Source organism: Bubalus kerabau, chromosome 3 (assembly GCF_029407905.1).
Source record: "Bubalus kerabau isolate K-KA32 ecotype Philippines breed swamp buffalo chromosome 3, PCC_UOA_SB_1v2, whole genome shotgun sequence".
NCBI lineage: Eukaryota > Metazoa > Chordata > Mammalia > Artiodactyla > Bovidae > Bubalus > Bubalus kerabau.
In genome coordinates this window covers 25,379,094-25,406,591 of record NC_073626.1, presented here as the reverse complement: position 1 = coordinate 25,406,591, position 27,498 = coordinate 25,379,094, and the positions used below count along the sequence as shown (strand labels likewise).

General features: G+C 52.8%; 1 protein-coding gene and 1 long non-coding RNA gene across 3 annotated transcripts; one reads left to right on the top strand and one right to left on the bottom strand.

The window, feature by feature from the left end:
* The first annotated feature begins 1,336 nt into the window (after nucleotides 1-1,336).
* On the top strand, nucleotides 1,337-27,498 carry NOTCH4 (notch receptor 4). Of its 2 annotated transcripts, none has more exons than XM_055571190.1 (30): nucleotides 1,337-1,521; nucleotides 2,318-2,399; nucleotides 2,582-2,874; nucleotides 5,115-5,462; nucleotides 5,559-5,681; nucleotides 5,796-6,032; nucleotides 6,149-6,304; nucleotides 6,966-7,160; nucleotides 8,607-8,720; nucleotides 10,730-10,843; nucleotides 10,932-11,054; nucleotides 11,867-12,026; nucleotides 12,632-12,777; nucleotides 13,147-13,299; nucleotides 13,506-13,623; nucleotides 13,854-13,941; nucleotides 14,290-14,443; nucleotides 16,051-16,235; nucleotides 18,520-18,772; nucleotides 19,018-19,130; nucleotides 20,299-20,822; nucleotides 21,404-21,787; nucleotides 21,887-22,062; nucleotides 22,596-22,815; nucleotides 23,006-23,078; nucleotides 23,182-23,320; nucleotides 23,824-24,119; nucleotides 24,345-24,492; nucleotides 25,031-25,128; nucleotides 25,273-27,498. In XM_055571190.1, the coding sequence occupies exons 1-30, from the start codon at nucleotides 1,455-1,457 to the stop codon at nucleotides 25,960-25,962; spliced, it is 5,970 nt and encodes a 1,989-aa protein (XP_055427165.1). In that variant the 5' UTR covers nucleotides 1,337-1,454; the 3' UTR covers nucleotides 25,963-27,498. The 2 variants fall into 2 exon arrangements, with proteins under 2 accessions (XP_055427165.1, XP_055427164.1); XM_055571189.1 differs by having other exon boundaries at nucleotides 23,006-23,087.
* Nucleotides 24,321-25,278, bottom strand: LOC129645783 (uncharacterized). The gene is made up of 2 exons (XR_008711490.1): nucleotides 25,012-25,278; nucleotides 24,321-24,531 (listed from the first exon to the last, which is right to left on the bottom strand). It is a non-coding gene; the product is annotated as an uncharacterized LOC129645783 (long non-coding RNA).

Sequence of the window (27,498 nt, the reverse complement as noted above, 5' to 3'; positions counted from 1 at the left end):
TGTCCATGGAATTCTCCAGGCAAGAATACTGGAGTGGGTTGTCATTCCCTTCTCCAGGGAACCTTCCCAAGACAGGGATCAAATTCAGGTCACCTGCATTGCAGGACTCTTTATCTATCATCTGATCCTCCAGGAAAGCCCATATTATGTGTGACTTACTCTCAAAGGCTTCAGAAAAAAACACTAATGTGTAATTAGAGAAATAACAATAAATGTGGTCAAATTATATCAATTGGTGAATCTGAGTGAAGAATATCTTGGGATAATCTGTGATATTTTTGCCTCTCTTCTGTGAGTTTTAAATTACTTCAAAATAAAGAGTTTAAAAAAATAGAAAATTTAAAAAAAAAAAAAAAAAAAAAGAACGATGCTGGCAAAGTATACTCATTGGCAAAGAAAGGTATTCAGGGTGTGCCAGTCTGGGCCGTGGGGCCTTAACACTGGAGCTGTGCACAGCTATGGATGATACCTCTGGCCACCCTGGACTCTCAGTTCCCTGAGCTACTAGAGGAACTTGGTGTGTGGCTGAACCCAAAGCCATCCTGGGTTGACTCAAGAAGGCTGGTTGAGTCAGGGCCCTGAATTCTCCTTTGTGATTTTATTTATTCCAACTTTTAATTCAATGACCGGCATTCCTTGCATCCCAGGGACATCTGGGTGGAGGGAGTGTGACATGGAGGTAGGAGAATTCAACCAAATGCAGTGTTTACTATGGCTAATCCAGACTGCAAAATTTAGTAGAGCCAATGTTCATTGATCATCGATGAAGATCTTACACGTTCTCCTCCAAAAGAAGCCCAAGGTTTCCCCCCAAACCCGCCTAGCATCTTGCCCATTCCACAGAATGAGAAAACGAAGTTCCCAGCAGGGACCAAGGTCCTGTGGGTTCTGTCTGCCAAGAATTAGTGGTTTCAGTTTATGGAGAGGTGTGGATTCTCCGAGAAGCATCTGTACTGACCACATGAAACAATACCCTCTCCTCAGAAGGGGAAAGAAGATTGCTTATCACCCCACACCTCTGCTTCCAGGTCCTGACCTTCCCCCAGGGCACAGGGCAGTCACTGTGAAGTTCCCAACGATAGAAAAGGAAGAGTCCACACTAACAACAGAAGGGCTATGGCTGCTTCAGGGGCCCCCGCTCACCCAGTTCCCCCTTCTCTCACTTGCCCTCCGGCCACACTGTCCTTCTTCCTCACCACCTCCCCAGGGGTGGTCAGGGAAAGAAAGCCCCTCCCTCATCCCCCTCAATGTTCCTCCACTCCCCCCGCCCCATCACTAGGGTGTCCAGGACATTGTGTGATTCAGGAAACAGCTCAGACGTGAGGTTCGCAGCAGGCCGAGGAGGAGGAAGAAGGGGCCGTGGGAGCAGAGGAGGTGGTTGTTGCTTCAGCGAGGGGCTCTGAGGGTCCCGCTGGAGGGGGCGGGGGGATCTGGGCGTGGGCAGGGGCTCTGGAATGCAGCCCCCTTCACTGCTGCTGCCACTGCTGCTGCTGCTGTGTCAGCCAGTCTTCAGGACCAGAGGTGAGTCACGGGGGGGGCAAGAGGCCAGGCGACCCACCTTCCTTAGGAGGAAGTCCAGTGGGTGGGGGACAGAGGGCCAAGGTCCTTGCTTTGAGGCAACACTGGATGGAGAAGATTCTTGCCCCCAAAATGGGACAGTCGGCAGGGAGACCCAACTCTGCTCCTGCAGCTACACAGACCAAGGCTGTGGGCCTCGTGCCAGGGGTGGTGACCGCAGGGGGATGGGTGAGAGGGTGCCCACCCCCGGGGCAGAACCAAGTAGGCCCTGGAACTAGGGGACAGCACGTTCTTGCAATCATGTTTAGAAATAAGAGAGGAAACAAGGTGACCACCTGCTGGGGGAAGAGATGAGAGGGAACAGGAGATGGAGACATGGGAAAGTCAAAGGCTCACCAAGTCCCTTTCCCGGTCCAGCTGTCCCCACCCCTGGTGGCTCAATGCTGGGCCCTTCCGGGAGGAAATCCCTTTAGTGTTTCAGCCATTCACCTCCCAGGAGTCCCCTCAGCCCCCCTCCTGATCCCTGTTGTCTTGCTTCCGAGGGATGGGGCCTGAAGCTGGACTTGGGAGGCCAGAGAATAAACAGGAAAGGAAGGGTGGGGATTAGTAATTGAGAGACCTGGGATCTAGGGGGCTGGGGTGTGAGTGCCACGTGGGGACTAGAACAGGGGTGTAAAGGCGATGGTGGTGTGGAGCACCTTCTAGGGCTGCTGCAGGCAGGTCCCTCCCGAGCATCCAAAGGAGGGCAAGTGGAGCCCGATGCTCCCTGCTCCCATCTCACCCTCATCTCCATCCCTAGGGCTGCAGTGCGGGAGTTTCCCAGAACCCTGTGCCAACGGAGGCACCTGCCTGAGCCTATCCCAGGGGCAAGGGACCTGCCAGTGAGTGCACCTCATGGGAGTGGGAGACGGGGAAGGGGAACAAGGGAGGGGATGCGGAGAATGGGAAGAAAGGAGAAAGGAAGGAGGCAAAGAAGATGAAGAGAAACAAATAAAGGCAAAGGAGGGAGGCAGGTGGGAGCAGAGGGTCAGAATGTGAACTTTCCTCTCTCCACCCCTCCCAGGTGTGCCCCTGGCTTCCTGGGTGAGACATGCCAGTTTCCTGACCCCTGCCAGGATGCCCAGCCCTGCCAGAACGGAGGCAGCTGCCACGCCTTTCTTCCCACCCTTCCCGGCTCCCCTGGCACCCCCTCTCCCATGGCCCCCAGCTTCTTCTGCACCTGCCCCTCTGGCTTCACTGGTGATAGGTGCCAGGCTCAGATCAGGGACCCCTGTTCCTCCTTCTGTTCCAAAATGGGCCGCTGCCACCTCCAGGACTCGGGCCACCCACGATGCTCCTGCATGCCAGGATGGACGGGTGAGCGCTGATGGGAGAGGGAGGAAGGGACAGGAGGGGGCCGTGGCTGGGCTGCGGGGTAGGAGAGATGGAACTGAAGCCCAAGAGACTGTGAGCCCTTGGAGGACGGAGGCCGCGAGAATCAACCAGCCAATTCTTGGTGATCCATTTACCCGAAACTGACATTCACTAGCAGAATTGTAATGACTGCTAAAACATTGAGCTATTTCCAAGCCAGCTGGTAAAGAACTACTGCCATAGCCCCCTTAGCACAGCACCGTGACCACTTTCCCCACCCCCTCAACCTCTCCTGACCCAGTAGCTAGAGGGTTAATGCCTAGCACATCAGGGGACCTCCAGGACTCTGCATTCTTTTTTTTTTAATTAATTAATTTATTTTAATTGGAGAATAATTACTTTATAATATCATGATGGTTTTTGCCATACATCAATATGAATCAGCCACAGGTATACATGTGGCCCCCCTAGCCTGAACCCTCCCCCAATCTCCCTCCCCACCCCATCCCTCTGGGTTGTCCCAGAGTACGGGCTTTGGGTGCCCTGGTTCATGCATTGAACTTGCGCTGGTCATCTATGCTTCATATGGTAATGTACATGCTTCAGTGCTATTCTCTTAAATCATCCCACCCTCATCTTCTCCCGCTGACTCCAGAAGTCTGTTCTTTACGTCTGTGTCTCCTTTGCTGCCCTGCATATAGGATTGTTAGTACCATCTTTCTAAGACTCTGCATTCTGAGCACCTGAGTGGCTCCTTTTCTGAGTGGTGGGAGCCCACACTATCATCAGGGAAGACTGCAGTGGTGGGAGGTGTGATGGAGATGGGAGGATCTGACCCAGAGAGAGGAATGGGTGCCCATCCCAGAAGGAGGGGTGCAGTCCTGGGGCACAAGAGCAGGACGTATGGTGGGCAGGTGTGCTACCCTGTCAGGGGTGCCAGGACAGAGCTGCGAGGACCTGGAAAGAAAGGCTCCATGGCACCTGAGCAGGATGGAGAGGACTGGACCAGGAAGCAAAGTTCACGTGACCAGAAGTGCTTGGATGCAGATGCCTCCAGGAGGGGTGGACTCGAGGCAAGGCTTCTCAGACCTGAGCAGGCACAGCAGTCACCTTTGACTGATTGGTGGATGGATGGATGGATGGATGGACTGTGTGTGCTCAATCGTGTCCAACTTCTTTGCAACCCTGGAAGGCCTTAAAAATGCTAGTGCCCCCATCCCAGAAAGCCTGCTCTAGTGGGTCTGGAGCAGACCCAGGGAATGGAAATTCTTAAACTAACCAGGAGATTCTGAGGAAACTGGGCCTGCAACTGGGTGTGAGAGACCAGCATATATGACAAGAAGAAGGATGGGCAGTGGCGACTTGCCAGGCCTTGTGCTTCAGAGGAGGGGCTCTAGGCAGCCCCCTCCTCGGGCCCATCGCCATTTCCGCCACTGACTAGACATGACCTTGCATACGATATTTAAGCTGTCTGGATCCTCAGTTGTCAGCCAGTGTCCACACTTCATAAGGCTGTTGTGGATAGGAAAGGGGGTGATGCTCAGAAAGTGCTTACTTAGTTCAGTACCAGCAGCCACTGCCACCATTCCCACTAGTGCGCACAGCTGTGGAATCTCTTTACCGTGATACACTACAACCACCCAAAGATCAGGGAATCAGGATGAGAGAGGCGAGATGACTGCCCAAGGGCACACGGCTGGCTGGGGCAAAGCCAGGGGCTATGTCTCCTGCCTTCAGAGGATCCATGCTTTCTACTTCCCTACCACATGCTCATTCATGTCTGACTCTCATTCATGTCCACGACTACTCATTCATGTCCAACTCTTTGCGATCCCATGGACTGTAGCCCACCAGGCTCCTCTGTCCATGGGATTTCCCGGGCAAGAATACCGGAGCGAGTTGCCATTTCCTTCTCCAGGGGATCTTCTCCACCCAGGTCACCACTAAAGGGACAGACACCAAGTCCCAGATTTTCCCAAGCAGGGTTGATTCGCAATACTCCCACCAATAGCCACATGTTCAGTTTTCGGTTGGAAAAAAATGTGGTCACTCCAGAGAGAACCCTCCCCAAAAAATGATAAAACTGAGGATGATGGACCAGGACAGGGAGAGGATGGGAAGAAGGGACGGAAATACGGAGATCAGACACAGAGATAACCCAGAGTGAGAGCGGGTCATTCTGGAGGAGCTGGAATGTGTGCACTGTTGGAAACGGCCCCCTCACCATCCATCCTCTACCTCAGGTGAGCACTGCCAGCTTCGAGATTTCTGCTCAGCCAACCCCTGTGTCAATGGAGGGGTGTGTCTGGCCACATACCCCCAGATCCAGTGCCGCTGCCCACCCGGCTTCGAGGGCCATGCCTGCGAACACGACATCAACGAGTGTTACCTGGACCCGGGACCCTGCCCCAAGGGCACCACCTGCCATAACACCCTGGGATCCTTCCAGTGTCTCTGCCCCGCTGGGCGGGAGGGTCCACGCTGTGGACTCCGGCCGGGACCCTGCACCCCCCGGGGCTGTCTCAATGGCGGCACCTGTCAACTGGTTCCAGGGAGAGACTCCACCTTCCACCTGTGCCTGTGTCCCCCAGGTGCGTCCTCACAGGGGTCTTCCTGAGGCCCCTCTCTGGGCATGGAGGTGGTGTCCCATGGGTCCCTTCTCTCAGCTCATCGCACGACCCTGTCAGGCTTCACAGGCCCAAGCTGTGAGGTGAATCCAGATGACTGTGCTGGGCACCAGTGTCAGAACGGGGGCATCTGCCAGGATGGGCTGGCCACCTACACCTGCCTCTGCCCAGAGGCCTGGACAGGTGAGTCCTTTAAGCCAGGTTGATGGCACCAGTGGCCCAGATGGTCAGCCCCCATTCTCTAGTCCTCACAGGGCCCCCAGCTGCAGCGCCTGTCCCCTTCTCACTGCCCTACAGGCTGGGATTGCTCTGAAGATGTGGACGAATGTGAGGTTCAGGGTCCCCCTCGCTGCAGAAATGGGGGTACCTGCCAGAACTCAGCTGGAGACTTCCACTGTGTGTGTGTGAGTGGCTGGGGAGGCGCCGGCTGCGAGGAGAACCTGGATGACTGTGTGGCCGCCACCTGTGCCCCCGGATCCACCTGCATTGACCGCGTGGGCTCCTTCTCCTGCCTCTGCCCGCCTGGGCGCACAGGTGTGACGCAGAGGTTCCGGGAGGCGGGAGGTGGAGATGCTAGGTGACTGAAGCACCAGGAGAGCACCTGGGAGCTTCAGGCAGCCTCTGAGCACCTTGTCCACCCCGCCCTCCAGGCCTCCTGTGCCACATGGAGGACATGTGTCTGAGTCAGCCATGCCACGAGGAAGCCCAGTGCAGCACCAACCCCCTGAGCGGCTCCACACTCTGCGTGTGTCAGCCGGGCTATACAGGGCCCACCTGCCACCAGGACCTGGACGAGTGTCAGATGGGTGAGGCACCCCCCTCATCAGACCCTCTCTAAGCCCCCACACAGCCTCTGCTGAAGAGGGAAACAGGCAAACTGTTTTTCAAATTAAAAATCATCTCAGGAATTCTCTGGTGGTCCGATGATTAGGATGCTGCTATTTCACTGCCGAGGGCCCGGATATAATCCCTCGTCGGGGAACTAAAATCCCACAGGCTGCACAGCGGCCAAATAAAGAAATGAACATCTCTTTTTTCCTGAATTTGTCCTTATTTGGCATCTCTTTCTTACCCAGTCTTCTCACCAATACTCAGCCCTCCAGACTGCATTTAGTCATCTCTCCAGTTTTTTTTTCAGATTTTGTTTTAATGTGGACCATTTTTTTTAATTCTTTATTGAATTTGTTACAATATTGCTTGTGCTTTATGTTTTGGTTTTTTGGCATCGGGCGTGTGGAATCTTAGCTCCCTGACCAGGGAGTGAACCCACACCCCCTGCATTGGAGGTGAAGTCTTAAGCACCGGACCACCAGGGAAGTCCCACTCCTCCACTTTAAGGTCACAACCCCTTTCCCCACTCTGATCTCATTTGCCACAGACAGGCCCCTCCACACCTTCCCTGCCACTCAGGCCTTCTTGCCCTTCTACCCTGAGCCCGGTGGACTCCCAGGTCTTCTCTCCTCCCAGCTCAGCAAGGCCCTAGTCCCTGTGAACACGGCGGCTCCTGCCTCAACACGCCCGGCTCCTTTGAGTGCCTCTGTCCGCCTGGCTACACGGGCTCCCGCTGCGAGGCCGATCACAACGAGTGCCTGTCGCAGCCCTGCCACCGGGGCGGCACCTGCCTGGACCTGCTCGCCACCTTCCAGTGCCTCTGCCCACCAGGTACCAGCTGAATGGGGCCTTGGGTGGAGGAGCCAGGGAACTAGTGCTGAAGTCACGGGACGTGACCCCTCCAGAGCATGGTTAGCCTGAGGCCAGTTGGGGTCAGATAGCAAAGAAGTCTTCTCCTCGTCTCCTCACCCCCCAGATGAAAACTTTAAGAAATCAGTGCCCACCCCCCATGCCAGGAAAAGAGCTTCCACAGATGGTAGTGAGCTTGCACACTGCTCAACTCTGTGTTCATTTCAGGGTCACCGTAGCATGCACAACCTGATCCACTGTATGCAGAGGCCCATCAAGGGAGAGAAAAGCAGCAGTTAAACTTTTCATGCTGCAGCCTCTGCTTATGTCAACCCAGAATGTTCCACCTACTGAGGGAAACTCGCCCCTGTAGAGATCAAGGGTAAACTTTTAAATTCCAAAGGGTCTGTGTGCTTGAATCTGGCTCAGTGGGAAAGGAATACTGCAAAGCAGCATCTACCTATAAGTTAGAGTTAAGGGGAGAAACATCTCCCAGGGAGACAGTGATGGAGTCAATAGCAGGGAGCTGAATGAAACTAGAAAAACAATAGCTTACTTCTGCCTGAGCATCTTGGGGGCATTATCTAATCTTTACAGTATCCCTCTGAGGTCAGCATTGTTACTATGCCCATTTATAAATGAAGAAACTGAAGCACACAGGGGTTAAGTGACTTGTTCGAGGTTGCCCAGCTAGTAAGTGGTAGAGTCAGGATTCAAACCCAGAGCTTTGATAGTTTCACCCACTACACCACACAGCCTTCCTAAGCTGAGATGTGTCCAAGGAAAAATGCTGAGAACACTATCCAGTAATCCAAGCAAGGGACAAGGTTGTAGATACTAAGGAACTTTAGAGACAGGCTCCCCAGGCAAAAAGAGGGAGGCAGCCAAGGTCCAGAGAGTGATCCGCATCAGTTCAGGGTGAGACAGCGGAGACCAGGAAGAGCCCGGAGAAACAGGACAAGTATGGGAATGACACAGGTTCCCAAACACCCTTCAAATCCCCACCTTGGGGATCCCTGGTCTCCCTGGCATGGAGGCCTGCCCAGGTAGCATGGAAGGAGTGGATCACCTCCAAGCAGATGCCCATTTGTCACACTGGTACCTAAAAAACCTCCAGACTGTTCAGCCCTCCCGGGTGAGCCCTGCCTTCTGTGCACTGAGGAATGGCCTCAGAAGACACTTCCCTGGAGCCCTCCCAGGTCTCAGCAAGTGCCCTGCTCCCTGAGCTTTCACACTTGAAGGCGACAGAGCCACTGTCCAGCAGAGCAGCAGGGCCTCAGTTCATCTCTCCAACCCACAGGCAGTGGCCCCCTAGGAGGGGCTGTCTGGTGGGTCAGGTCACAGACAGTGCTGGTTCTGGAATCCGGCCTTTGGGGCAGAAAGGGGGAGGCAGCCGAAGCAAAGCTGACCCCACCTGCATGTCCTCAGGCTTAGAAGGGAAGCTCTGTGAGGTGGAGATAGACGAGTGCGCCTCGGCCCCCTGCTTGAACCAGGCTGACTGCCACGACCTGCTCAACGGCTTCCAGTGCATCTGCCAGCCGGGTAAGTGCAGATTCTGCTCCACGGTTCAGTCCTGGCAGTCGCTGGTGGCCTCTCGAAGATCTGTCAGGCCTGGCCAAGGAGTGCCCCATCTCTCCAACTCCCCTGCTCTCCAAACTGTCTTCTCTTCAGTTCAATTCAGTCACTCAGTCGTGTCCGACTCTTTGTGACTCCATGAACCACAGCACACAAGGCCTCCCTGTCAATCACCAACTCCCGGAGTCCACCCAAACCAATGTCCATTGAGTCAGTGATGCCATCCAATCATCTCATCCTCTGTCGTCCCCTTCTCCTCCTGCCCTCAATCTTTCCCAGCATCAGGGTCTTTTCCAATGAGTCAGCTCTTCACATCAGGTGGCCAAAGTATTAGAGTTTCAGCTTCAAAATCAGTCCTACCGATGAACACCCAGGACTGATCTCCTTTAGGATGGACTGGTTGGATCTCCTTGCAGTCCAAGGGCCTCTCAATTCTTCTCCAACACCACAGTTCAAAAGCATCAATTCTTTGGTGCTCAGCTTTCTTTATAGTCCAACTCTCACATTCATACATGACCACTGGAAAAACAATAGCCTTGACTAGATGGACCTTTGTTGACAAAGTAATGTCTCTGCTTTTGAATATGCTATAGAGGTTGGTCATAACTTTCCTCTTACATCCTGCAAATCTTCCCCTGCTCACTCACCCACCCTCATCTCTTTTCTGCCAAGTCACCCAAATAATCCTCCCCTCCAGCCCTCCTTCAGAGCCCTCCATACCCTCCCCCTGCCTGCTCAGGGTCCCCATTGGTCTTGGTGCTGATAGCCATGGATGCAGGGAAAGGCATCCCAGACCTTCATTCTCCAGTTTCACGGGACATCCCTCTGTTCCCAGCTGTAATAACTGATGTTTATTGAATATTTACTCCAAGCCAGGCACTTGGTTATGTACTTTCAGGCATTATCTCATTTAATCCTTTCAGCAGTACCATGATGTAGGTTATATAATTATTCTCCTTTTACAGGGGAAGAAAAGTGAAAGTGAAAGTTGCTCAGTCAGTCTGACCCTTTGTGACCCCATGGACTATATAGTCTGTGGAATTCTCCAGGCCAGAATACTGGAGTGGGTAGCCTTTCCCTTCTCCAGGTGATCTTCCCAACCCAGGGATCGAACCCAGATCTCCCACATTGCAGGCAGATTCTTTACCAGCTAATCCACAGGGCATCCCACAGAGGAAGAAAGGGGAGCCTAGAGAGGTTGGGTAGCTTGCCCAAAGTCACATGGCTGACAGTGGCTGAGTTTCACTTTTATGCATCACCCTCCTGTCATCTCCACCTGCCCCAGATGTCTTTTCTGGAAGTTCCTCAGGTTCACTTTTCCTAGCAAGGGGAAAGGCCAGGACTTGTATTTATTCTTTTGATAAAAATGTATTTTCAGCATTAGTACACATATCCAGTTATGCCTTATATGAAGGCTAAAGTTATCAAGTTACACTCCGTTATGTCCTGAAATTCAAATTACTATTAGAGAAGCCCCCACATTGGTGCCTTTGTCATATAATGACACATTTATACAAAACCTCAAAACCCAGACCCTTTGAAACAAGATTCTCTCCTTGCAATTTGTAACCATGTTATTTCTATATTTGTAAGGAGAAAGCTAGGTTTCCCCAGTGGCTCAGTGGTAAAGAGTTCGCCTGCAATGCGGAGACACAGGTTCCCATCCCTGGATTGGGAAGATCCCCTGGATGAGGGAATGGCTATCCACTCCAATAATCTTGCCCAAAACTCCTATGGACAGAGTAGCCTGGCAGGCTCAATCCATGGGGTCACAAAAAAGTCAGACTGGACTAAGCAACTAAACAACAAAGAAAAGGCTAAATACAAGTGTTAACTCTTAACTTCTTGTTTGAATCCATGAAATCATCCCTTTAAATCTTAAACATTTGTAACAAAGTCCCTCATAAGTCTAGAGAAAGTAAAAAAAGAAAATAAGACCTTGGTCATCTCTCCCCACTCACTCCCCACCCCTCCAGGTTTCACTGGCCCCTGGTGTGAGGAGGACATCAACGAATGTCAAAGCTCTCCCTGTGCCAATGGCGGGGAGTGCCAGGACCAGCCTGGATCCTTCCATTGCAAGTGTCCCCCAGGTAAACTGGGGCTCAAAAACACTGGAGGTGACAGTGGGGACATGGGCAGACTTCCATGAAGGGCCCTGATTTCCCTGTTGTACCATAGGCTTTGAAGGCCCACGCTGTCAGGAGGAGGTGGATGAGTGTCTGAGTGGCCCATGCCCCACCGGAGCCAGCTGCCTTGACCTCCCAGGAGCTTTCCTTTGCGTCTGCCCCTCTGGCTTCACAGGTCAGCAGGGGAGAGGTTGGAAAGAACTGGAGGGATATTTGAGCACAACTGGGGTGGAGTCATTGATGAGTGTCTGAGGATCGAGATGTGAGAACAGAAAGAGAATGGAATCCCTGAAAGTTGTGCAGTGCAAAATCTGCACAACCATACAGGCGCTGAGGGTGTTACTGTAGGACTCACATCTGGCTCAACACGAATGATATGACTGGAGACCAGGAGCAGAGGAGGAGATTCAAAGGCAAGCCATTCATTTGCTTATTTAGCAAACATTTATTAAGTGCCTACTGTGCCGACACAGACACAAAGTTGAGTTGCTATCCTGGAGTGACTTTAAATCTACTGAAGAAAGACCAGAAGGTCTCCTGTTAGCTCTGAGGAATGCATAGGATCCTATAGGAACACAAAGAATTGGCCAACCCAGACTAGAGATGAGAAATGATGGCTGAACAGAGTCGTAAAGACTGAGCAGGAGTTTGTCAAGACAGAATGCTAGGCAGTGTGTTTTAGCCACAGATAACAGCACGTGCAAAGGCACTGGGCAGGGGGAGGGGAGAAAAGTACACCCCACTTAAGGAAATGTAGGACATCCAGAACTTGGAGTGCCAGGGCAAAGGTGAGAAATGTAACACTTCTAGGAAGGTCATGTCATGCAGGACCCCATGTGTTACTCTGAAGAAGCTGGTATCCTGAGGTATCAGGGAGCCACTGGAGAATAGGGTAATGGGAAGTGAGCAAGTCATGCATAAGAAGTGCCTCCAAACTCATCAAGGACAAAGACAGACTTTGTTTTCTGACCCATCTCCCCACTGTAGGCCATCTCTGTGAAATTCCCCTGTGTGCCCCCAACCTGTGCCAGCCCAAACAAAAATGTCAGAATCAGGAGGACAATGCCCACTGCCTCTGCCCTGATGGAAACCCAGGCTGTGTTCCCACAGAGGACAACTGCACCTGCCACCATGGGCACTGCCAGAGGTAACATCTTCCAGGCCCTCCCCATTTATAGTCTCCTCTGGGTCCTCCTCAGCTAGGGCAGGAGAAGACAGCCAGTGAGGCGCTGGTCTGTAGGAAATGACCAATAGGGAATAGGAAGGAGAGGACAAAGTTCTGAGATCACAACCAATGGGAGGGCTTGACTGGTGAGTGTTAGCCAATGAAGGGAGAGTTCATAAATAAAGAGGTAAACAAGACTTAGGAGGATCAAAGCAGAAAGAAATGTATTAAATCCCAGGACCAATTCATATTATTCATTCAGTAAATATTTATTGAGTGTCTATTACATGTGGATACTTTTCCAGGCACTGGGAAAACAGCACAAAACAAAAGAGACCAAGTTTTCATATCTAACCTCATGGAGCTTTTGTTTTAATGTAGAAAAACAGACAATAAACAAGTTATAGAAGGAATAAATGGATAGATAGATCTAGTTGGAGAAAATTAGTGGGGTTTGTCAGGCAAAAGGGGGGCAATGCTGAGAGCAAAGAAAGGGGCCAGAGTCTTAGGACCAGAAAGAGAAGGGTCATAGGGGTCTGACCAGTGGGGAAGAGAGAAGAGAACCCCCCTTTTCTTTCTATGACCAGATCTTCGTGTGTGTGTGATGGGGGTTGGACAGGACCAGAGTGTGACACAGATCTGGGGGGCTGTGTCTCCACCCCCTGTGCCCACGGAGGGACCTGCCACCCCCAGCCCTTTGGCTACAACTGCACCTGCCCCACAGGTTACACAGGTGAGGCGCTCCCTAAACCATGTATACCCTGGGCTGACCACCGTCTAAATCAAAGGCAAGGCCAGTGGAGACATGTGTCCAAAGGGCTCTGGGTCTCAGTCACCACCAAGAAGAACTGGGACTTCCCTGGTGGTCCAGTGGTTAAGACTCTGCGCTTCCACTGCAGGGGGCATGGGTTTGATCCCTGGTCCCAGAACTAAGATTCCACGTGCATGCTGCAGGCACAGCCAAAGAAAACAGTGCAGGAGGTGGTGAGAAAAGAAAAAAGGTTGGGTGGGGGAGAACAGTGGGGATGGAGATGAGGAAGGGAAGGAAAGGGAAGAGAGAAAAGGAAGGTTCACTTTCCCATACCCCACCCACTTCCCTCAGGGCCCACTTGCAGTGAGGAGGTGACAGCCTGTCACTCGGGGCCCTGTCTCAATGGTGGTTCCTGCAGCCCCAGCCCCGGGGGCTACTCCTGCACCTGCCCTCTGAGCCACACGGGGCTCCGCTGCCAGACCAGCATTGACCACTGTGCCTCTGGTGAGTTCCCACCACGTCCTGGGGCTGGGCCACAGAAGGATGCAGAAGGGGATCAGGGTACATTGGTAAAAAATTAACTGGACACAGAGAGCGGTCGTTTGGGTGGGGAAGTTGGCAGGGTAGGGGGGCGGTACCCTGTGTGTGACTGAGGTCACAGGCCAGGTTACAGGCAAGGAACCCAACCCCTCACAGCCTCCTCTCTCCAGCACCGTGCCTCAATGGGGGCACCTGTGTGAACAAGCCGGGCACCTTCTCCTGCCTCTGCACCCCAGGCTTCCAGGGCCCACACTGCGAGGGAAGGACCCGTCCCAGCTGCGCAGACAGGTGAGCAGGGCACACAGACCCCTGGAGGAAGGGAGGGAGCCCTGGCCAGCCTTCCGCTCCATCTCCTCTGGGGCTCTGTGCTGCCTCTCGCCCCAAGCCCCGCATTCTTCCACTCTGCCTTCCCTCCGGCTTTCCCACCTCCCCAGCGGTTGCCTCCTCACACGTTACACACTCCCACCCCTTGTTTCCCTGACCCTCCTCCTACTGTGCCCTCTCTCTTTCTCATCCAGCCCCTGTAGGAATATGGCAACCTGCCAAGACAGCCCTCAGGGTCCCCACTGCCTCTGTCCCCCTGGCTACACAGGAGGCAGCTGTCAGGTGAGGGGGCCGGGAGCCAGGTGTGCAGAGAAAGGAGGGTGCGGGAAAGCTCCAGTTAGAGGGCCTTGGGCATTGACAGGGGGCAGCATGGAAGCTTGGGAGAGGTGAAAGGAGGTTTGGGAGTCTAGGAGTTGAGCTCGATATCTGTATGGCTCGCTGAAAGGATTTTTGATCCCAGCAACTCTTCTGGGATGCACATATCCAAGGAAACCAGGGAGGGTGACCTGGTCCCAGACCATTCAGGAGACAGTTTGGGGGGGAAGGGACTTTGAGGAGCTGGCAGAGGACCATCTCTTGGCCTGGGAACCTGATGCTCCTTCCCGCCTCACACTCCCTCCTAACCTTCAGACGCTGATGGACTTATGCGCCCAGAAGCCCTGCCCACAAAATTCCCACTGTCTCCAGACTGGGCCCTCCTTCCAGTGCCTGTGCCTCCAGGGATGGACTGGGCCTCTCTGCAACCTGCCGCTGTCCTCCTGCCAGAAGGTTGCTCTGAGCCAAGGTACCAACCCAAGACCGGCTAGGGAGCAGAGGAAGAGCAAAAGGGTCTCCTCCTCTAACCCACCCCTGAGGACATCCACACACAACAGTTGGCCAACTGACCGACTAAAAGTAGAAGCAACACACACCAACCAGTTATTGAAGCTGCAGCTCAACACCCAGGACAGCCTAACACAACTCAGCTCCTAGAACCACGTTCAACACAACTCAAGCAACACTACGCAGCCCAGCCAATCAGACTCCAGTTTAACACAAGCACCAGGGACATAACCCAGTGGTCCAGGGTGGAACAACTCAACACTGTTATTACCATCATAACTCAGAGTGAACCACACTTAACTGACCACACGCAACACACTTCACCATGACCCCCTCACTTGGATGTTATGCCAATTCCCTGGTAAAAAAATACCTTCCTTGCTCAAGTAAGTGGTTTTTTTAAAATTATTTATCTTTGGTTGCGCTGGGTCTTCGTTGCTGCTCACGAGCTTTCTCTAGTTGCAGAGAGCAGGGGCTACTCTCTAATTGTGTTGCATGGGGCTTCCCATTGTGGTGGCTTCTCTTGTTGTGAAGCACGGACTCCAGGCACACGGGCCTCTGTAGTTCCCGTACATGGGCTCAGCAGTTATGGCCTGAGGACCTAGCTATTCCTAGGCATGTGGGATCTTCCCATACCAGGGATGGAACCTGTGTCCCTTGCATTGGCAGGAGGATTCTTATCCATTGTAGCACCAGGGAAGTCCTCAAATAAGTTTTGATATGAGAAGAACTCAGGGGAGAGACCATTGTGGAGACGGTTGATGGGAATCACAGTGAGCGAACATCAGAGAATGGCAAAACCCACGGGATGGAGTTAGACTGTTAAGCCAAGTGCCTCCACCTGAAGTTTCTCTTGAGTTCCTCCTTGCTTGAGACTTGTTTAAGGCCAAGAATACAGTTGCTTATAATGTTCTGTTAAATCAAAGAAGAGGTATTTCTCTCCATTCTGACAAAATATGCAGGAGAAGGAACTTAATTTTTTTTTAATTGGAGTATAGTTGATTTACAATGTTGTATTAGTTTCAGGTGTACAGCAAAGTGAATCTAAAAAAGAAACAGTTTTTTGTAGATTATTTTCTCATATACATCATTATGGAGTACTGGGTAGAGTTCTCTGTGCTACACAGTAGGTCTTTATTAGTTATCTATTTTATATATAAAAGTGTATATATGTCAATCCCAATCTCCCAATTTATCCCTCTCTCCCTCCTTAACCCTGGTAATCATAAATTAATCTTCTACATCTGTAAATCTGTTTCTGTTTGGGAGATAAGTTCATTTGTATCTTTTTTTTTTTTTTTTTTTTTTAGATTTCACATATAAGCAACATCATATGGTATTGGTCTTTCTTTGTCTGACTTACTCACTTAGTATGACAATCTCTAGGTCCATCCATGTTTGGAACATGCTTAATCTCTTCAGCTTCAGGGGCCTACTGATTCCTCAGGCTCCAGGTGGCCTCCCCCTACCCCAGATGTGTTAGTGGCCCTTCCATAGACCTCTCTGCTCAGTATCTGGGGCCCCTGCGCATCCTCCCAACCCACTTAGCTTTACTGTCTCTCTTCCCAGGCACAGAAGTCTCTTCCCTGTGTCAGAACGGAGGCGTCTGCATTGACAGCGGCCCCTCCCATTTCTGCCACTGTCCCCCTGGATTCCAAGGCAGCACATGCCAGGACCAGGTGAACCCCTGTGAGTCCAGGCCCTGCCAGCATGGGGCCACCTGCATGGCCCAACCCAATGGTTATCTCTGCCAGGTGAGAAGGTCTAGAGGAGGCGGAGGGGAGACAAAGTTGGGCTGGATATGGAAAACAGCAGTCACGGGGCAGAAAGGGTGGGGAGAAGGCATTTTCATTTACCCCATACATCCAACCAACCACCAAGTCAAGCTGTTTTGCCTCCTAAATATTTCTCAGCTCTGTCCTCGCCCCTTCACCCTCATCCCACTGCCTTAGTCCAGGCCTTCGTCGCATTCCACCTGGACACCTGCATCAGCCTCTTAACAATTAATATCATCGCTGCCTCCACACTTGTTCTCCTAAAGGTTCACCCTCTATTCCACCACTAGGGTGCTCTGTTGAAAACATTAAGCTGGCCTGTCACTCTCCTACTTAAAACCTTTCAGTTGGGACTTCCCTCGCAGTGGCTCAGCCAATAAAGAACCTGCCTGCAGTGCAAGAGGCAAGGGTTTGATGCCTGGGTTGGGAAGATCCCCCGGAGATGGGAATGGCAACCCACTCCGGTATTCTTGCCTGGAGAATTCCATGGACAGAGGAGACTGGCAGGCTATAGTCCATTGGGTCACAAAGAGTCAGACATGACTGAGCAACGCACACGTTCACTTTCACTTTCACCACTGGTTAAGACATGCTTCCAGTGCAGGGAGCCCAGGTTCGATCCCTGGTTGGGGAACTAAGATGCCACAGGTCTCGCAGCATGGCCAAAAAACACAAAAACCCTTCAGTGACTGCCCACCTCTTTCACAGTGAAGTCCCAAGCCGGCGTGACCCAGCCCTGCCTCCCTTTCAGGCTTCATCTCTCTTCACCCACTGCTCAACTGCTCCAGCAACACAAAACTGCAACTGGCTTCCCCACACCCCAGACTGGCTCTTTGGTGGTTTTCCTCACCCCTCTTCCACTGGCTGGTGCCCAGGAGGCACCTGCCTCAGGGAAATGTCCCTAACTTCTCTCCAGACTGGGTTAGGGCCTCTCCTTGGTGGTTCAGGTCACTGAGCAGGACAGGAAGGCACAGCTGGGTTTTAATTCCAATCAACTTGATCCATGTACTCACAACCATGACTTTGACTAGAAGGCATAATTCCATAACTACCCTCTTTCTTTAAATTTTCGATGTATTTTTTAACTTTTTATTACAGGCATTTTCAAACATACACAAAAACAGCGTACTGATGAGTAGTGAACCCCTGTGCACCCATTACTCAGCTCTACTTCCTCTTTCATGAAACTCCTTCCTCCAGAAGTTTTCAAAACTCCCACCTCCGTCGTCTGCTTCTTCCAACCCTCTGGCCATTCCTGACACTCTCTGAATTGTTTTTTCTCCACCTTTCTGAAACCTTCCTGGTACTCCATTCTTGCATACTCTCCTTCCTCCTGCAAGAACTCAGCACGTGGTACAGACCTCACAATGACCCTTTTCTCACCAGCAGGATATGCAACAATCAGAAAATGGTTAAGGTCGTGAGTTACTGAGTCATAGACTTGTGCTGAATCCCAGCTCTGCCACCTACCAGCTGTGTGACTTGTGCAAGGCACTTATCTTTCAAGGAATCAGTTTCCTTTTCTGCGAAGTGAGAATCAAATGAGATGACCCATAGAGAGGGTGGTCAGGAGAGTTCTAGAGGTTATGTGTATAAATCACACAATCAGTGATAGCTGTCTCTTCTCTGGTTGACTGAGAATTTCATGGAGGCAGGGAAGCAGTTCTAATTTTCTTTGTATTTCTAGAGCCTGAAAAGATGCCTGGGCACAAAGTAGGCAATTCAATAAATGCTTGAAAGCGAAAGTGTTAGTCATTCGGTCGTGTCTGACTCTTTGCAATCTCATGGTCTGTCCATGGAATTCTCCAGGCCAGAATACAGGAGTGGGTTGCCATTTCCTTCTCCAGGGGATCGTCCCGACCCTGGAATTGAACTCCCATCTCCTGCATTGCAAGCAGATTCTTTACCATCTGAGCTACCAGGGAAGTCTAATAAATGCTTATAAATTAATAAAGCATGAGAGAACCCAGTGGGTGTGTGGTTGGAAGAGGGAGGTTTTATCAAAAATGGAATTATATCTAGTGGTAATGAATTATAGAGATTGGGACTTGGAAGGGGACAAGGTCCATATTACCGAACAATAATGTCTCATGTGGAGTTGAGGTGAAAGGGTTAGGCTACACGTGACTGTGATGGAGGGTGAGCTGAGTGATGCTTTGAGTTGGAAGGTGGGATGCTAGGCAGACCATCTTGCACTGGGTCCCCTAGAGTGCCAGGAGGGGCTCACTTACTGGTTCCCTGTCTGACCTTCTTTGCCTACCAGTGTGCACCCGGCTACAGTGGACAGAACTGCTCAGAGGAACCGGACGCGTGTCAATCCCAGCCCTGTCACAACCAGGGGACCTGCACCTCCAAACCCGGAGGCTTCCACTGTGCCTGCCCGCCAGGCTTTGTAGGGCTGCGCTGCGAGGGGGACGTGGATGAGTGTCTGGACCGGCCCTGTCACCCCACAGGCACTGCAGCCTGCCACTCTCTGGCCAATGCCTTCTACTGCCAGTGTCTGCCTGGACACACAGGTGAGGCCTGAGATAGGGGCGTGCGCATCTCTAGCCATAGCTGAACTGACCATGGAAGCCCAGACAAGCCCCACCCACAAGGCAGCCTAGTCATCTGGCCCATTCCCTTGCCTCAGACCCCAGCCTAGAGAACATGCACCACCATCCCTGCGCCTGTGCAGCTAGTGCTGGGCTGACTCCCAGGAATGAGCTGGGAAGGAGGCAGCAACTGAAGGAGTGTCATGTTTTATCCCACCCCACCGCAGGCCAGTGGTGTGAAGTGGAGCTAGACCCCTGCCAGAGCCAGCCCTGTGCCCACGGCGGGTCATGTGAGGCCACAGCAGGGCCACCCCCAGGATTCACCTGCCACTGTCCCCAGGTGAGTGACGACAGGCTGCTTCCTCTGAAGCCCCCAGTGCTAACAAAAAAGAAACCCTGAGCTGGGAACCTGGGGGAGCACCTGAGAGGGAATTATCAGAGAAAGCCATCTCAGGTCCAGAGGGGGATGTGGCCCTCAGAAGCAGTGATGGGGAAAGGCAGAATCAGGTGAAAGTTTGAATGGAACTTTCAGAAGTCATGGACATTGCCTGTGGGAAGGTCCGCAAGGCTGGCTGGGTGACCGTGAATAAGTTCTTTTAACTCAGTGTGTGTATTTGTTTATAGACCTCAGATGCATGAAACTGGGTTCATCTTTATTTATTTATTTATTTATTTATTTATTTATGGCTGCCCTGGGTCTTCATTGCTGTTCAAGGGCTTTCTCTAGTTGCAAAGAGCAGGGGCCACTCTCTAGTGGTGATGCAGGGGCTTCTCAGTGTGGTGGCTTCTCTTGTTGCCGAGCACAGGCTCTAGGCACATAGGCTTCAGTAGCTGCGGCTTACAGGCTTCAGGGAGCAGTCTTGGTAGTTGTGGCACACAGGCTTAGTTTCCCCATGGCATGTGGGATCTTCCCAGACCAGGGATCGAACCTGTGTCCCCTGCATCAGCAGGAAGATTCTTAACCACTGGACCCCAGGGAAAGTGAAAGTCACTCCATCGTGTCCGACTCTTTGCAACCCCATGGACTATACATATACAGTCCATGGAATTCTCCAGGCCAGAATACTGGAGTGGGTAGCCTTTCCCTTTTCCAGGGAATCTTCCCAACCCAGGGATCAAACCCAGGTCTCCCGCATTGCGGGTGGATTCTTTACCAGCTGAGGCACAAGGGAAGCCCAAGAATACTGGAGTGGGTAGCCTATCCCTTCTCCAGCGGATCTTCCCAACTCAGGAATTGAACTGGGGTCTGCAGCATTGCAGGCAGATTCTTAACCAACTGAGCTATGAAGGAAGCCCTAGGTTAATCTTAAACCTTGGTTCATGGTACAGTAAAATACAAATTAACATTAGTTTATGCATAGCCTTCCTTTATTTTCTTTAAAAGATAACACCGGTGAACTTAACCCCAAAATTACATTTTCCCCTTTACTATTGTTACAAATTACACTTTTTTCCCCTTTATAACTGTTTTCCCCTTTATTATTGTTACAAATTACATTTTTCCACAGGGTTTTGAAGGCCCTACCTGCAGCCACAGAGCCCCCTCCTGTGGTCTCCATCACTGCCACCATGGTGGCCTGTGTCTGCCCTCCCCCAAGCCTGGACTCCCACCCCGCTGCGCCTGCCTCAATGGTTATGGGGGTCCGGATTGCCTGACCCCACCAGCTCCTTCAGGCTGTGGCCCTCCTTCTCCATGCCTACACAATGGCAGCTGCTCAGAGACCCCCGGGCTGGGGGGCCCAGGCTTTCGCTGTTCCTGCCCTGCCAGCTCTCCAGGGCCCCGGTGTCAGAGGCCCGGAGTCAAGGGATGCGAGGGCAGAAGTGGAGATGGGGCCTGTGATGCTGGCTGCAGTGGCCCAGGAGGAAACTGGGATGGGGGGGACTGCTCCCTGGGGGTCCCAGACCCCTGGAAGGGCTGCCCCTCCCATTCCCGGTGCTGGCTTCTTTTCCGGGACGGGCAGTGCCACCCACAGTGTGACTCTGAAGAGTGTTTGTTTGATGGCTACGACTGTGAGACTCCTCCAGCCTGCACGTGAGCCTGAAACTGATTTGGGATGATGGGCAGGGGGTGGTGTGGGAGGCAGGATGAAGACACAGAAGGAAGGACACAGAAGAGTCTGAGTTACAGTGTGACCATAGCCTCACGCTCCGGGGAGCTTCCACTCTAATAATCATTGCTAAATAGGGATAGAAAACACTAGACTCCAACCCAAGGGAATGAGGCAGCATGAATATTTAACGTGGGGACCAAGAAAGAGGGCACTGCCTGTCTGGGCTACCCTCTGAGTGTCATGGGAACCCTGGCCTCAAGCCAGGCAACTCCTGTTGCCATGGAGAATCTCCCCTAGCAACCAGCATCCCTGAGGGAAAAGGGCTCCCTTTTAGGGAGCCAGGAGTTGGGGAGGGTAGAGAGGGGACAGTGTTAGGAAACAAAGGTCAGTAGACATTAGGGTGTCTGGACTAGCTACCGTCCAGGGAGTAAACCCACTACTCCAGAACTGCCCCCACTAAGCAAAACAGAGCCCTAGAGTCTGTAGAGTATCAGGAATCCTTTCTGGGACGAGGGAATCCAGTTTCTTTAGGGTCCTGAGCCGCCATCTCCTCACCCCACAGTCCAGCCTATGACCAGTACTGCCACGATCACTTCCACAATGGACACTGCGAGAAGGGCTGCAACACGGCAGAATGCGGCTGGGACGGGGGAGACTGCAGGCCAGCAGATGGGAATTCAGAGTGGGGGCCCTCCCTGGCCTTGTTGGTGGTGCTGAGCCCCTCAACCCTGGACCAGCAGCTGCTCGCCCTGGCCCGGGTGCTGTCCCTGACTCTGAGGGTAGGGCTCTGGGTGAGGAAGGACAGTGAAGGCAAGGACATGGTGTACCCCTATCCTGGAGCCCAAGCAGAAGAGGAGCTAGGAGGAACCCCAGACCCCTCTCAGCAGGAGAGAGCAGCCCCGCAAACAGAGCCTACAGGCAAGGAGACAGAATCCCTGAGCACTGGGTAAGGACGACGGCGGGGGCAGGGTGGGGGAGGAAAGACATGAGTTCTTTAACTGGCAGAGGGAAGCCAGGGACTAACCCAGGGGTCTCTTCCTCACAGGTTTGTGGTGGTGATGGGTGTGGACTTGTCCCGCTGTGGCCCCGAGCACCCTGCATCCCGCTGCCCCTGGGACCCTGGGCTCCTACTCCGCTTCCTTGCTGCGATGGCCGCAGTGGGGGCCCTGGAACCCCTACTGCCAGGACCCCTGCTGGCTGCCCATCCTCGTGCAGGCACCAGTAGGTGATCCCGTCATTTCCCCAATTTTGTTCCCGGGCCAGCTTTCATGCCAGCAACCTCAACGAAGTCAAATGAAACAGAAGCACTGAGACCCCAAATGTTGTTTGTGGAGACTTACCCTTGTTAACCTTCTTCTCTAAGTATATCTCCTCACAACCCATTTGCTCTGCAAGCTCCATGTCCCTGAGTCTTTTATCCTAACCTCTATCACAGACCACCCACAAGCCTTGAGTTCTGGCCTATTCTCTCTAATAAGCCAAGAGTTATCCAATCATCTGCAAATCAAACAGTTCATAGTATTATGAAAGAAAAACAACTTATATGCCACTTACTATGTGCCAGGCCTTGCTCTAAGCATTTTATAGTATTATTTAATCCTCCCAACAAACCCTATAAGGCAAGTACTATTATTATTCCTATTTTACAGTTAAGGAAACTGAGGCAAAAAGAGGCATCTGAACTTGCTCAAAGGTCTCACCAGAGTACCCAGCCTCACCAAGCATGGCCTCTTTTTCTGTGTCTCTTCCACCAGAGCCGTCCGCCAACCAGCTTCCCTGGCCTGTACTGTGCTCCCCAGTGGTCGGGGTCCTTCTCCTGGCCCTTGGGGCTCTTCTCGTCCTCCAGCTCATCCGTCGCAAGCGCCGAGAGCATGGGGCCCTCTGGCTGCCCCCTGGGTTCACTCGCAGGCCCCGGACTCAGCCAGTTTCCCGCCGACGTCGACCCCCCCTGGGCGAGGACAGCATTGGCCTCAAGTGAGAGTGAGAAAGAACTGGGGCTCAGGGAGGGGACTCTTTCCCATGGAGATATTGGTGATCAGAAGCAACAAGAGATGCTATTGCAGAAGCTGAAGACACAGGAAGGGACAGGAAGGGGAGAGAAATGGGAAGGCTGCTGGGAATCTCTGGGGCCCTGAAGGTCCTCTCCCCACCCACCCCCTTCCAGGGCACTGAAAGCAGAGGCAGAAATGGATGAGGATGGTGTTGTGATGTGCTCAGTCCCCAAGGAAGGAGAGGAGGTGGGCCAGGTGAAAGCACTGGGGCAAGAATGGTCCTAAAGTGATGGAGGGGTTGAAGGGACAAGTCACCCTGCCTTCAATGACCCTTGTTCTGATCCCCAAGGCTGAAGAAATGGCCTCACCCCCCAAGTGCCAGCTCTGGTCTCTGAGCAGTGACTGCCAAGAGCTCCCCCAGGCAGCCATGCTGACTCCTCCCCAGGATTCTGAGATGGATGTCCCTGACGTGGACACCCAGGGACCTGGTACGTGAGTCATCCTAGACCAAGAAAATGAAAACTCCCTTTGACCCCTTTTAGAATCACAAAGTCCTTTGATATCTGAACTGGATTAACCAATACCAGAGTAAGTGCTTCAGAACAAAGTGTGGTCCCAGGACAGAAGCAGCAGCATCACCAGGGAAACTGTTAGAAATATTAATTCTCAGGTTCCACTCCAGAGCTTCTGACTCAAATTCAAAACACCAGGGAATCTGTTTTAACAAGCCCTGTAGGTGAGTCTGAACCAGGACTCAAGTTTGAGAATCACTGCTCTAAAATGTTAAAATGTTAAAGTATTAAGGCCTGACACTTCCTTTTACAGAGGAGGAAACTGAAGCCCAGAGTAAAACAGAAAGTCACTGACACAAGCCACACAAAAATCAAGATCCCAAGCTGGGCTTCTTGACACCTCAGGCCGTGATTCTCCCTAGGCCTCCATGTTCTCCCACTTTCCCAGTTGTCCCCCATTTCTCATGTCTCATCCACAGATGGGGTGACACCCCTGATGTCAGCAGTTTGCTGTGGGGGCGTGGAGTCCAGGACCTACCAGGAGACATGGCTGGGAAGTCCTGAGCCCTGGGAACCTCTGCTGGAGGGAGGGGCCTGTCCCCAGGTTCACACTGTGGGCACTGGGGAGACACCCCTGCACCTGGCTGCTCGATTCTCCCGGCCAACCGCTGCCCGCCGCCTCCTCGAGGCTGGAGCAAACCCCAACCAGCCAGACCGGGCAGGGCGCACCCCGCTTCACACGGCTGTGGCTGCTGATGCTAGGGAGGTTTGCCAGGTCAGTGCACACTGGGGTTGCTAAAGGACACTGGGCAAACTTGCAAGTAAGGCTGGGCAAAAGCCTTCTCCAGGGTTTGGCAAAGAGGAAGGTGATTATTGGGGACCGACAAAGAAACAAGAACAGAAGACTGAATATGGATTGGGAGGTGGGTTAGCAGTGCGAGGGGCCTTAGCTAACAGTCCAGATATACCAGCAGTCACTGGTCCTCTCTGGCCCCTCCAGCTCTTACTCCGCAGCAGACAGACTGCAGTGGATGCACGGACAGAGGATGGGACCACAGCCCTGATGCTGGCCGCCAGGCTGGCTGTCGAAGACCTGGTTGAAGAACTGATTGCAGCCCAAGCAGATGTGGGGGCCAGAGACAAATGGGGTATGGATCTGGAGAAGTTGATGTTGTGCTATAGAGAAACTGAGCAAATGGGGTGTGAGGTAAGATCTAAAAAATGGGGGGGGGGGGGACAGCAGAGGAACCAACCGGAAGCTGGGGCATTCCCTCCCACCCTGCTGTGAAGGTGGTAAATCTGCGAAGCAGTAGCAGCAGGCAGCACTTGAGTCTGCCCTCAGCATCCTCAAATATACACACACACACACACACACGCTGCCCTTGACCACCGGGAACTAGGATGGAGGAAGAGTGTCTGTGAAAACGGAGAGGGGTCTCGTGGGACGGACGCGGCCTGCCGGTCCCATAGACCCCAGAACAATGCCCTATTGTCCCTCCCGCGCGCCGGTGACGTCACCAGGGGCAACGCTTCCTGCAGGCCGACGGTCACCCGGGCAACGCTTCCGCCTAGGAGGGACCCGGCGGGCGGAACAGCCCTTCCCCCAAGACCAGAACCCGTGGGAAACAGGAACCCAGGCGTCTGGCCCCCAGCCTTGCGGTAACTACCTCTCACGTGGTCCCCTAGGAAAAACAGCGCTGCACTGGGCCGCCGCCGTGAACAACGCCCGGGCCGCCCGCTCCCTTCTCCAGGCGGGAGCCAATAAAGACGCACAGGATGGCAGGGTTAGATGGGGCCCCTAACAAACTGGGAGCGGGAGAGGTGAACTGCGAAAACCCTGAAGGGGCGGGGCAGCGGTCAAGAAGGAGGGCCAGTCCTGCGGGCGTAGCCTTCCCTGACCTCGCCCTTGGCTGTTTCCTCCCGCGCAGGAGCAGACGCCGCTGTTCCTGGCGGCCCGAGAAGGGGCGATGGAGGTAGCTCAGCTGCTGCTGGGGCTGGGAGCCGCCCAAGGACTACGGGACCAGGCCGGGTTAACCCCCGGAGACGTAGCCCGTCAGCGCAACCACTGGGATCTGCTGACGCTGCTGGAAGGGGCGGGGCCACCGGAGGCGCGTCACAAACCCACGCCGGGCCGCGGGGTCGAAGCCTTCCAGCGCGCGCGGACCGCGTCCGGAAGCGTGCCCCCGCGTGGGGGCGGGGCTGTGCCGCGCTGCCGGACGCTGTCAGCCGGAGCCCGTCCGCAAGCCCGGACTTTGTCCGTAGACTTGGCCGCGCACGGGGGCGGGACCTACTCGCACTGCCGGAGCCTATCGAAAGGAACAGGAGAAGGCCCGCCCCTGCGCGGCCGTAGGTTCTCAGCAGGCATGCGCGGGCCTCGGCCCAACCCTGCAATGGTGCGAGGAAGATCCGGGGTCTCGGCCGGGAGCGGGGGCGTGGCTGCAACTGTTGACTGGCCCTGCGACTGGGTGGCCCTGGGAGCCTGCGGCCCCGCTTCCAACACGCCAGTCCCGCCTCCTTGCCTAACACCGTCCCCTGAGCGGGGATCCCCTCAAGTTGCCTGGGGTCCCCCAGCCCACCAAGTAATACCCTTAAATGCAGGAGGCGAGGGTCAAAAATAAAAGGCCGCATTTCAGGGAGGGATTCTAAAAGTGGGTACTCATTAAATAACAAGCAGTCTGGAAGGCCTCTAGGTTTTAAGATCCTTGTGCCTCGAAAGTGAAGGATCAAGAGTGTAGTGTCCCTCCCAAAATGATGTACATCACATCGTCCTCCACGTGGGGGAAACTGCAGCCCTGGAAAGAGGGTTCAGGGTACTGGGATGAAGCACCCTGATGAGATGGCCAGCCTCTCTAAAAGAAGGATGAGGGGTAACAGGAAGTACCCTTGAACCAAGAACTGCAAACTGACAGAATGTGAGATGTTCTTTTCTGTATATTGTTCCCAAAGGGAGCCTCTATCGCCTGAAATCCCCAATACCCGCAAAAGGCTGACATATTTATTGAGCGCCTACTGTGTGCCAAGCACTGTGTAGGCACTGAAGACAGGGCCAAGGGTTACGCCAACTGATGATTCCTTGCATTCTCCCACCACACCCTACCCCCAAACTACTGCAGGGATGAAGTGCCACCCTTCTAGCCACCACTATCTCTAACAACACCAAATCTGTCACCCCATAATAAAGATGATTTGAAGTGTTACAGTCTTTTGGAAGGGTTGGGGAATGGAAAAAATATGAAATTGACTGCATCATGTTTTCAGAATTTTTGTGCCCTAGGTTCAACATGTGGATGGAAGCTTTGAGTATAGTTTTAAGAGCAAGAGTAAGACTTGGGGTCCTATGTTAGTTTAAGGAATCATCTGAAGTCTCTAGTAATCCAGTGAGAAACCACACTCAATAAACCATGCATACCCTTCATCCCTCTTTGAAGGGCATTTTGTTAGAGCCACTTAGATCTGATTCCTGAGGCCTCAAGTAGAGGGAGATGGAGACAGCATCAAACTTTAACTACAATTCAGCAATATGGTTATGCCTCTTTCATGGCGATGGACCTGAAACACGCAGGCATGAAGCATTTTGAAAACTAATAATAACTACCATTTATTGAGCATTCACTACAGGACAAATGCTTTATTACATTTGATCCTCATATCAACAGTATAAATGGGAGGAAAAAAAAAAAAAAAAAAAAACTCCTTTTTACTCTTTGAGAATCTGAGGCACGGAGATTGTATTTGCCCAAGATTGCAAGGCATTAAGCGGCAGAACCTGATCTCTTCATCATATTTCATGCTCTAAGTCACTCAGCTAATGTGACAGGTTGCCATTAAGAGGTCCCAAATGTCTCTGTCTGTCCTGTTTCCCACTTTGGTGCCAGCCAGTCTGACCAGCATTGATCAAAGCCCAAGTCAGGTTGTGGTCCTCTCCCTTTTCCATTTCATGATGAGAGGAAAGCTTTCCCTTCGTAGCTTACATTTGGTGCGTATTTTGTGCCCTGAATAGACTGTAAGCACCTATAGGGCAATGGTAAGTACTCAACCCATATTTAAACACAGTGCTAGGAATATATGTATGTTTGAGGGCCTGGCATCCTTGGATCTGTCTTCCCACTGGAAACATGCCCCTCCCCATCCCAGTAAGTCAGGGAAGCTGGGAA